This window comes from Dermacentor silvarum, chromosome 1 (assembly GCF_013339745.2).
Source record: "Dermacentor silvarum isolate Dsil-2018 chromosome 1, BIME_Dsil_1.4, whole genome shotgun sequence".
In the NCBI taxonomy this organism is placed as follows: domain Eukaryota; kingdom Metazoa; phylum Arthropoda; class Arachnida; order Ixodida; family Ixodidae; genus Dermacentor; species Dermacentor silvarum.
This window is the reverse complement of record NC_051154.1, coordinates 394,714,047-394,725,582: the sequence shown is the minus strand read 5'-3', so window position 1 is coordinate 394,725,582 and position 11,536 is coordinate 394,714,047. Positions and strand designations below refer to the sequence as shown.

The following is an 11,536-nucleotide window of genomic DNA, read 5'->3' as shown; positions in this document are numbered from 1 at the left end:
CTGAATGCGCCAGTGGCCAGGCGGATACCTAGATGGTGGACGGGGTCTAGCATTTTTAGCGCGCTCGGGGCGGCAGAGTGATATACTACGGCACCATAGTCCAATCGTGACCGAATGAGACTCTTGTGAAGGTTCATTAAACACTTCCTGTCGGTGCCCCAGGATGTGTGAGATAAAATTTTCAGTAAGTTCATTGTTCTTAGACATTTCGCCTTGAGATGTTTTATGTGGTTAATGAAAGTAAGCTTAGAGTCAAGTATGATGCCTAAAAATTTGTGATCTTTGTTTATAGGTATTTGTTGTCCATACATTTCGATAGTGGGATCTGCAACGAGACCTTTCTTCCTGGTGAAAAGAACACAAGAACTTTTGTGGGGGTTTATTTTGAACCCGTTTTCGTCTGCCCACTTTGACACTTTGTTGAGCCCCTGCTGTACCTGTCTCTCGCACACTGCGAGGTTACAGGACTTGAAGCCTATCTGTACGTCGTCCACGTAGATGGAATAAAAGATAGCTGGTGGTAAAGAAGCACGAAGCGTGTTCATTTTAACGATAAAGAGTGTGCAACTGAGCACGCCTCCTTGGGGTACACCAGTTTCCTGCACAAAAGGTCGTGATAAAACATTGCCAACTCGAACACGGAATGTGCGATTCAGCAGATAACTCTCAATCACATTTAACATATTACCACGTATACCAAAGTGGGAGAGGTCTCTCAGTATGCCAAACCGCCATGTGGTGTCGTAGGCCTTTTCTATGTCTAAAAATACAGACAAGAAGAACTGTTTGTGAACAAAAGCTTCGCGTATCTGCGCCTCAATACGTATCAAGTGGTCAGTGGTGGATCGACGCTCGCGAAAACCACACTGGTATGGATCAAGCAGTCTGTTTGATTCTAGGAAATGTAATAGGCGACGGTTTATCATTTTTTCGAAGACTTTACAGAGACAGCTTGTTAGCGCTATGGGCCGATAACTCGATACAGAGGATGGATCCTTCCCCTGCTTCAGGATAGGGATCACTATGGCCTCTTTCCAGGCAGAGGGGATCTCGCCGGAGGTCCATATAGAGTTATACAGACAGACAAGGGTTTTCTTCGTTTCAGAGGGTAGGTTCTTCAACATTTCATATAATATGCGGTCAGAGCCTGGGGCAGATTGGTTGCAACAGGCGAGTGATGCATGGAGCTCTGCTAAAGAGAAAGGTAAATTATATGGCTCGTTCCCGCTGCTCTTTCGGTCTAGTTTTAGTTTTTCTATTGCTGCTTTGTATTTTGTGAATTCCGGAGAATAGTGCGATGAACTCGACACATGTTCAAAATGTGCACCCAGGTGGTTCGCTTGGTCTTCCAAGCTGTCGCCCTGTGTATTTACCAAAGGGAGTGAATATGTTTGTCGTCCTCTCACCTTGTTAACCCTGTTCCATACTTTGGCCTCATCTGTATACGAGTGTATACCTGATAAAAACTTCTGCCAACTCTCTCTTCTGGCCTGTCGGCGCGTTCTCCTGCCTTGTGACTTTATCTTCTTAAAGTTGATAAGATTCTCCGCAGTCGGTGAATCACGTAGCAACCCGCACGCTTTGTTCTGTTTCCTACGAGCGTTCCTACATTCGTCGTTCCACCATGGGACACGGCGTTTGCATGCCACACCACTTATTTCGGATATGCATTTAGAAGCGGCATCAATTATGAAGGCAGTGAAATACTCTACAGCAGCATCAATTCCTAACGAAGACATGTCAGCCCAGGAGATATTGCTAGTAAGAGTTCGAAATTTCTCCCAATCTGCTGTATCAACCTTCCATCGAGGGGCTTGTGGTGGAGACTTATTTTCTGTGGTTGTTCTCAGTAATATCGGGAAGTGATCGCTCCCGTAAGGATTTTTGGTAACTTCCCATTCAAGTTCAGGAAATAGACACGGGGAAGCTATGCTAAGGTCAATAGAAGAAAAGGTTCCGTTTGCAATACAGTAAAATGTAGGTTCCTTCTTATTCAGGAGGCACGCACCAGACGAGAAAAGAAATTCTTCAACAAGACGACCTCGCGCATCGATACGAGAGTCGCCCCACAGACTGCTGTGCGCATTGAAATCGCCAAGAACAAGATAAGGTTCTGGCAATTCGTCTATAAGGGACTGAAATTCATGTTTGTGTAAGTGGTAATGTGGGGGAATGTAAAGCGAGCAAATGGTGATGAGTTTGTTCAGAAGAACAAGTCGAACTGCCACTGCTTCGAGGGGCGTTTGTAGCTGCAAATGTTGACATGCTATGCTTTTGTGAATTATAATGGCAACACCGCCTGATGATGCGATAGCATCGTCACGGTCTTTACGAAACGTAACATAGTGTCGGAGAAAGTTTGTATGTGTTGATTTTAAGTGCGTTTCCTGTACACACAGCACTTTTGGATTGTGTTGGTAAAGAAGTTCTTGGATATCATCGAGGTTCCTAAGAAGGCCTCTGACGTTCCATTGTATAATTTGTGTATCCATAATGAAATTAAATTGGTGCTGTGTGTACTAAAAACGGAAGTATTGCCTTAGATTACAGAGCCCTTTCCAGGCCCTGTAACGCGGGATTTGTCTTTTCTGAAGCGGTCGAGGGAACCTCGCCGCTCCTTAGGCGCTTGGTGCGCCGTCGGGGTGGGTGTGGTGTCCATTTCCTCTTGTGAGGCGCCGGACACGCGCTCTTGCGAGCGAGAAGTTTCACGCGAAAGTCTCGCCGCGAAGGACGAGACATTTGCGCCCACCAGCCCGGATGTCGATGGGGCTGCCTTTGGGCCTGAGCTGCGCCGGCTGTTGCCAGCACCAGCAGGGGCCGGTGAGGGTGAGGCAGTCTTGACTGCACCCACCGTGGTAGCTGCTGGCGGGCCTGCGGGTTCGCTACGCGAAGCGCAGGCTGCCACCGAGGACTGTTGTGGTGCCGGCAACCCTAGGGTAACCGGGCCTGTTCGCTGGTTGGGTGGAGTAGACTTAGCTCCTTCCACCCTGGGGGCAGGAGCCACAAGCGACAGCTCGCTGCGCGCGGGCTGGGCAGGTGGCAGTAGCTGCTGCGACGCTGCCCCTTGACGCGCCGCATCAGCATATGTGGTAGTGTGGAATGGTGAGCACCTTTTGCGTGCTTCCCTGAACGATATGTTTTCACGGACTTTCAGTGTTAGGATTTCTTTTTCTTTTTTCCAGCTTGGACAGGAGCGGGAGTATGCTGGATGGTCACCATCGCAATTAACGCAGTGAGGTGTGGCCTCACAATTGTCTGAGGCATGACCTTGTGTTCCACACTTAGCACAGGTGAGTCGACCACGGCAGCTCTGCGAGCCATGGCCAAATCTTTGGCATTGGTAGCATCGCCTAGGATTTGGGATGTATGGTCTTACGGATGTCTTTGTGTACCCTGTTTCAATGCTTTGTGGCAAAACGCTCAATTCAAAGGTTAGTATCAGGTGTTTCGTGCGAATTTCTTTATTGTCCCGTCTCATAACAATGCGCTGCACATTCGTGACATTTTGCTCCTTCCATCCTTCCAACAGTTCGGTTTCAGATAGGTCGATGAGGTCTGCTTCAGATACTACCCCCCGTACTGTGTTCATTGATCGGTGCGGTGAAACGGAAACTGGGACATCACCAAAAGTAACAAGCTTGGCGAGTCTGTTGAATTGCTCTTTATCCCATAGCTCAAGCAGAAGATCCCCGCTTGGCATTTTGGTGACTTTGTAGCCAGGACCTAGCGTGTTGGTCAAGCTTTTTGCAACTACAAATGGGGATATGGTTCTTGCTAGTTTTTCGGTTCTTTCACTATGTACTACTTGGAATCGGGGGAAAATATCTTTTGGTCTGGTGAACAAGTTCAGAATCTCATCGGTGCGTCCCCTCTTCTGAGGGAGACGATCAAGAAGTCGGGGAAAAGCGGGTGTTCCCATAGCAGTTTGGTGTATTTCGGCAGCAATGGCAGCCACCCACCACGGAGTCCAACAAGGGGACGCTGCAGCACTTAACGTGTAAGGCTGCAGGCGCCAGCCGTACATTGCCGCTATAACCTTATATATAAACCCAAGGGAGGGCACCTACACAAGGTTAACCCAAGCCGCCTATGGAAATTGAGGAAGTAACAGAAGAGAAGAGATGACAGGACAGTGAAGACAGAAAAATAGAGCAGAGAAAGATCGGAGAGGGGGACAGGAAAAGGCGACCACCGATTTCCCCCGGGTGGGTCAGTCCGGGGGTGCCGTCTACGTGAAGCAGAGGCCAAAGGAGTGTGTTGCCTCCGCCGGGGGGCCGTAAAGGTCCAAGCACCCGGCATCGGCTCAACCCCCAGGATCCCCCTTTCCCCGGACACGGCTAAGCCGCGCACGGCTACACGCGGGAGGGTCCAACCCTCGTGTGCTCGGGTACGTGGTGGCGCAACTCACCAAACGCCTGCTTGCGCAGACGCCCCTGCGGGGTATGAAATGAAGAATGCATTGAGAGGTAATGACACGATATTTAAAATATTTAAGATGCAGTAATTGGCAAGAATCACTACTGCCTAAACAGAGCCCTTGAACCACAAGGGCCTGGAGGCATGTGCTATAAAAAGCTATCACAGCGGCATCCTCTGGAGAGAGGATGCGCTACGAACTGGTTTGGCTAATAACATGCAGGACCACATCGTTCAAAAAATCGACGACTGCTTTGGCATTAAAAATCGGTTCTTCGCCAAGAAACATAATGGGGTGAAGCGGGACATGATATCGGTACGCTTGAGGAAAATATTTCTTTCTCTCTCTTTCAGCTTCCCGACACTCCAAGAGGACATGGAGGACGGTTAGCCTCTCACCACATCTACCACAGGTTGGTGGTTCATCACCAGTAAGCAGAAAATTGTGGGTGCCATATGTATGTCCTATTCTTAGACGACAGAACAGGACATCAGTTCGTCGTGTTTTTATTACGGGTGGCCAGAAACCTAACTGTGGTTTTATCAAGTGAAGCTTATTATTTCTTTCAGCGTCCCACAAGCGCTGCCAGTGGTCTCGCAGTTTTCTTCGCAGAAAAGGCTTCAAATCTGCGGGAGGAATAGTAGCCGCAGGATTAATAGCTTGCGATGTAGTTGATGTGGCCAACTGGTCTGCGAGCACATTACCCTCAATGCCTCTATGGCCAGGCACCCAGCATACAGTCACATGCTGGTTATATATATACGCTCTGCATAAACTGGAATAGAGCTCAGTAAGTACAGGATTTTTGTTTTAGCAGAGTGACATCAGAGCTTTCACCACGCTTAGGGAGTCTGTAAATATAACTGCTTTTTGAAGTTTTGATGCCCTTATATGATTCACAGCCGACAATAGTGCATAGGCCTCAGCGGTAAAGATACTCGTTTCCGGGTGGAGTACACCGGATTCCGAAAAGGATGGGCCGACGGCTGCATAAGATACCCCGGCATGTGACTTGGAAGCATCTGTGTAAAACTGTGTACACGAGTATTTAGATTGGAGTTCTAAGAAATGCATTTTAATGTGTGCCTCTGGCGCGTGTTTAGTGACCTCTATGAACGATGTGTCACACTCTATGAGTTGCCAGTGCCACGGTGGCAATAGTTTCGCTGGAGCCATAGGACATTGTTCAAGCAGCGGAACACCCATTTCCTCACTGAGGTTCCTCACACGCAAAGAGAACGGCTTTCTCGCTGCAGGTCGGTTACGGAAGAGTGTGGCAGCGCTCACATCGTTTATTGTTGAATAAGAAGGATGTTCAATGTTCGCTTGTACTTTCAGAAAATATGTAAAACTGCTGTATGACCGCTGCAGATGAAGCGACAACTGATTCGATTCTACGTAGAGGCTCTGGATTGGACTTGTCCTGAAAGCACCGGTCGCAAGGCGGATACCCAGATGGTGAACGGGGTCTAGTATTTTTAATGCAGGTGGCGTTGCGGAATTATACACTATAGCTCCGTAATCGAGGCGTGAGCGGACAAGACTTTTATAGAGGTTCAGCAGACACTTTCGATCACTGCCCCAAGTCGTACGCGACAGAAGCTTTAAAAGGTTCATTGTCTTCAGGCATTTTGCCCTCAGATACTTAATATGAGGAATAAATGTAAGCTTCGAATCTAAAACAATGCCTAGAAACTTATGCTCGCTGCTCACAGAGAGCGCATCTCCTTTGATTGCAATACTTGGGACTGGCGTTACGCCTCTCTTGTTAGTAAAGAGTACGCAAGTGCTCTTCTGGGGATTTACCTTAAAACCATTTTCATCTGCCCATTTGGACAATTTGTTTATTACAAGCTGCACTTGTCGTTCGCAGATGGCAATATTGCATGACTTGAAGGCTATCTGCACATCGTCGACATAAACAGAATAAAACATAGTGCGTGGGATGACTGTGTGCAGGGAACTCATTTTTACGATAAATAGTGTGCAACTAAGCACGCCCCCTTGTGGCACACCGGTCTCTTGGGTGAATGACTTAAAGAGCGTTACCCACTCTTACGCGGAATGTGCGATTCGATAGGTAACTTTCGATTGAGTTTAACATGTTGCCACGGACACCCATCGCAGAGAGATCTCGGAGAATGCCGTAGCGCCATGTCGTGTCGTAAGCTTTTTCTAGGTCGAGGAACACTGAGAGGCAGAACTGCTTATGTATAAAAGCATCCCTAATATAAGATTCAACGCGAACAAGGTGGTCTGTTGTGGACATACCTTCCCTGAAACCACATTGGAAGGGGTCTAGTAATTTGTTATTTTCAAGGAAACAGATTAAGCGCCTGTTGATCATTTTTTCAAATAGTTTGCACAGACAGCTTGTTAGCGCTATTGGCCTGTAGCTGCTGGCTAGGGACGGGTCTTTGCCTTGTTTAAGCACGGGAATGACTATAGCTTCCTTCCACGAAGACGGGATATATCCATGCGCCCACATGACATTGAAAAGATACAGGAGTGTTTTCAGCGCTTCAGGATTCAGGTGCTTAATCATTTCATATATGACACGATCACCACCTGGCGCCGAGTTATTGCAGCAAGCGAGGGATGCTTTCAGTTCAGTTAAAGTAAATGGATTGTTGTAGGCCTCACTCGATGAACCTTTACGTTTTAGGGGCTGTCGCTCTTCGCGTTCTTTGAACCTCAGAAATGCTTGTGTGTAGTGGGACGCACTGGATACATGTTTGAAGTGTTCACCCAGACAATCTGCCTGGTCATCCAGGCTCTCACCTTGGGTACTGACTAACGGTAATGGGTGTACCTCCCGGCCTTTTAATTTATTTACTCGATTCCACACTTTTGTCTCATCCGTGTAAGAATTTATACTGGAGATGTACTTCTCCCAACTCTCCCTTTTAGCACGTCGACGTGTTCTTCTAGCCTGGGATTTTATTTGTTTGAAACTAATCAAGTTTTCGGCGGTTGGAGAGTCGCGAAGTCGTCCCCAAGCTTTGTTTTGGTTTTTCCGTGCTTGTTTACATTCCTCATTCCACCACGGGATGCGACGTTTATTCGCTAGTCCATTAGTTTGACGGATGCATTTCGTGGCAGCGTCAATTATAAAGCCTGTAATATACGCCACAGCGTCTTCTATATTAAATGATGCAATATCATCCGTGCGCAAATACGTAAGTTCTCGGAAACGTTCCCAGTTAGCTGTGTCAACCTTCCATCGGGGAATGTGTGGTGAGCTTATATCTTGTTTTGTTAAGTTTAATATAATAGGGAAGTGGTCGCTCCCAAAAGGGTTCTTAAGAACGGACCACTCCAGGTATGACATTAGTGTGCTCGATACTATAGTTAAATCTATGGAGGAGTATGTATTATGCGCCACACTGTAGTATGTTGGCTCTTTCTTATTAAGTATACATGCTCCTGAGGAAAAGAGAAAGTTTTCGATTAGGCGACCTCTCGCATCGCAACGAGAGTCTCCCCACAATGAGTTATGTGCGTTTAAATCTCCAACTATGTATGGAGCCGGAAGTTCATCTATGTAGTTTTGAAATTCGGTTTTATTAAGTTGATAAGTTGGAGGGATGTATATAGAACTGATAGTGACTAGCTTGTCAAACAGCACCCCTTGGATAGCAACTGCCTCCAGGGGCGTACGAAGTTTTATTTCCCGACAGGCAACACCTCTGTCAACTATGATAGCAACACCGCCGGATGACACAACAGTGTCCTCGCGGTCTTTGCGAAAAATAGCATACTGTGTGAGGAAATTTGTTTGTGTATGTTTGAGGTGTGTTTCCTGAACACACAGCACCCTGGGACTAAACTTGCGGAGGAGTTCTTTAACGTCGTCAAGATTTTGGAGGAGACCTCTGACGTTCCAGTGAACTATTTCAGTGCCCATATTAAAAGAAGTGTTGTGCTGTGTGCTTAGGTGTGCAATACCTTAGACTACAGAGCCCTTCTCAGGCCCCGTTATGCGCAGTTTCTCTTTTTTGGAGCGGTCGAGAGACGCCCGCCGCTCCATAGGCGCTGGATGCGCCGCTTGGCTGGAGGTTGTGTCCATCGCCTCTCCTGAGGCGCTGGGCATCCGCTCTTGCGAGCGGTGTGTTCGTCTTGAGGGTCTCGCCTCAAGAGGTGGGACCCTAGAGGCCACCAGCCGGGAGGTCGATGGCCCCTTGTTCTGAAATGGCGGAGCAGCGCTAGCTGCACCCGCCGAGGGGGCGGATGGCATCGCTGGCGGCTCACTATGCGTGAGCTGGACAGCAGCCGGTGGCTGTTGTGACGCTGCCCCCTGACGCGCCACTTCAGCAAAGCTGTTCTTTGGCAGATACGACACCCGCCTTCGTGCTTCCTTGAATGATAGATTCTCTTTTACTTTAATCGTCACGATTTCTTTCTCTCTTTTCCAAGACGGGCAGGACCGCGAGTATGCGGCATGCTCCCATCGCAGTTTACACAGTGTAGAGCGTTTTCACAGGATTCGGATGGATGTTCGTGGGCACATTTGGCACAGGTGAGGCGGCCACGGCAGTTCTGAGAACTGTGGCCAAATCGTTGGCACTTAAAGCATCGCAGAGGATTTGGGATATAAGGCCTAACCCTGATCTTCATATACCCTGTCTCGATAGTATCGGGCAGGTTGCTTGAACCAAATGTGAGTACTAGGTGTTTGGTATCGATCTCTTTTCCGTCGCGCCTCATTTAATTCTTTTGACATTGATCACATTCTGATCATTCCAACCCTCTAGAAGTTCGGCTTCAGTCAGTTCCATCAGGTCATCATCGGACACGACACCTCGAATTGTGTTCATAGTACGATGTGGGGTAACTGTCACCGGGATGTTCCCGAATGACACTAGCTTAGGCAGATTTTCATATTGCTTCTTGTCACGGAGCTCCAGAAGGAGATCACCGCTCGCCATCTTAGACACTTTATAGCCTGCACCAAAGGTTTCCGTCAGGGATTTTGCAACTAGGAAAGGTGACATAATTCTTGCTGTCTTTTCTGGTTTCTGGGAATGTACTACATGGTATCTCGGAAAATTTTCTTTTTGTCGTCCAAAAAACTGGAACACTTCATCGGTGCGCCCCCTTTTCTGGGGGCGATCGGGTAAAGCGGGGAAGGACCAAGCCATAAAAATAATATTCATTCGGCAGGAACGCCAGCCACCCACCATGGAGCCCAACAAGGGGACGATGTAGGACCTGTAAACACAATTCCCACAAACGCCAGCTGTACGTTCCCGCTATAACCAAATACGTATAACCAAGGGTGGTTATGACACACAAGGTTAACCCTCGCCGCCAGGAAAGTTAGAAGTAAATGGAAGAGAAAAGAAGACAGGAAAGATTAAAAGTGAGGGAGAAAGACGAAGATTGAAGAGAAGGACAGGAAAAGGCAACTGCCGATTTCCTCTGGGTGGGTCAGTTCAGGGGTGCCGTCTATGTGAAGCAGAGGCCGAAGAGGTGTGTTGCCTCTGCCGGGGGGCCTTAAAGGTCCGAACACCCGGCATCGGCTCAACCCCCAGGATCCCCCTTTCCCCAGACACGGATCAGCCGCGCTCGGCTACACGCGGGAGGGTCCAACCCTCATGTGCTCGGGTCCGTGGTGGCGCAACTCACCAAACGCCTGCTTGCGCAGACGCCCCTGCGGGAAAGTGAGAGAGAAAGACGAAGGTTGGAGGGAGAGAGAGACAGGAAAAGGCAACTACCGATTTCCCCAGGGTGGGTCAGTCCGGGTGTGCCGTCTACGTGAAGCAGAGGCCAAAGAGGTGTGTTGCCTCCACCGGGGGGCCGTAAAGGTCCAAGCACCCGGCATCGGCTCAACCCCCAGGATCCCCCTTTCCTCGGACACGGCTAAGCCACGTAAGTTAAACGCGAAGGGGCCAACCCTCATGTGCTCAGGTCCGTGGTGTCGCAACACACCAAACGCCTGCTGACGCAGACGCCCCTGCGGGGGGATCAAACGTGCTAGGGACAAGAACTACGTTGTGATGGCATGCTGCTGCGCCTTAAGTTGCCGCACCCGACAAGGCGAGAGCAAAAGGCTTTTTTTGTTTACCATCCGGCTAGCGCAAACGCTTGCTGCACACTTGGTATTTGCGCCGCCTCGCATCATCGCGTTGCTACTTCCAAAACGGCATTATTAACGCCAGTTACTGACTGACGAAGCAAAATCGCGCCTCAATAACTGCTCCGCCGGGCGAGATCGAAGTTTTCCGCGGATTTCCTCTGGTATCGCGTTAGCTGTTGTCTGCCAAGGCAGGCCCGACGTAGGCGGCGCCACTGTGGATATCGCACCTCGATCGCGTTGGCCGCGCCGAGCGCGACAGCGGAACAGAGGAGGAGGGAAGGAGTTGGCGCTACTTTTTATATATAGGAGTTTCAGTGCGCGCGCGATTGAAGCGACCGAACGAGCAGGGTGGCAGGTAAAAAAGGACGCACGTGCGCAGTACGCGCTCTCGAACTTAGGCGCCCAGCCGTAAGAAGGCGAAGCGATGCAGTTTAGTCTAAAGTCCCTATATAAGATAAGTACCGCCATCTACTCTTTCCTCCGCCGCCTCCTCTCCTAAAGCGCTTGCTTTTTTTCTTTACTTTTTGCTTGCGAAAGCCAAGTCGACGGTGGCGCACCTAGAAAGTCCACGTTGAAGCTTCCAGGCCGGGCGCGCGCCGCCGCCACCGCCTGCGACTTAGTTAGTTAGTTAGTTAGTGGTAGATTTTTATGGCGCAAGGGCAACTGAGGCCAAAGAGCGCCAAACACAAGGTTCATGGTCGACTCAGGTTAGTAAGCAGTAAAAGATAAGGATAAAAACAGTGGTGTATAGGGCCTAAAATAATTGAGTAATGATTACATTTGATGATTATGGGCAAAGCGCATGACATTTACAAGGTCAGGCAGCCTCAGCAACAGTCCTTGTCAGGGCAAGGAGTGCGGAGCGCCTGACATGTGAGATAAAAAATCTCAGCCATTTCCTCAGGAATGAGACAAGGCTGAGTTCAATGGAAATATGAAATCGCACGTAGGAAGCCTACACTCGCTAAAAACTTAAAAACTCTTTTTAATGAAAACATTTGGTAGTCGCCGAGAAAGAAGGACGGGTGCGGAGGTATTTG

General features: G+C 48.9%; 1 protein-coding gene across 2 annotated transcripts in view; it reads right to left on the bottom strand.

Annotated features, from left to right (window-relative positions):
• The window catches only part of LOC125942484 (uncharacterized), a 138,456-nt gene extending 127,136 nt beyond the window's left edge, over positions 1-11,320 (bottom strand). For both annotated transcript variants that reach the window (XM_049660677.1, XM_049660678.1), the window contains exon 1: positions 11,289-11,320. In XM_049660677.1, the coding sequence (XP_049516634.1) occupies positions 11,289-11,305 (17 nt within the window). In that variant the 5' untranslated portion in view covers positions 11,306-11,320. The remainder of the gene's footprint in view (positions 1-11,288) is intronic.
• Positions 11,321-11,536: the final 216 nt, after the last annotated feature.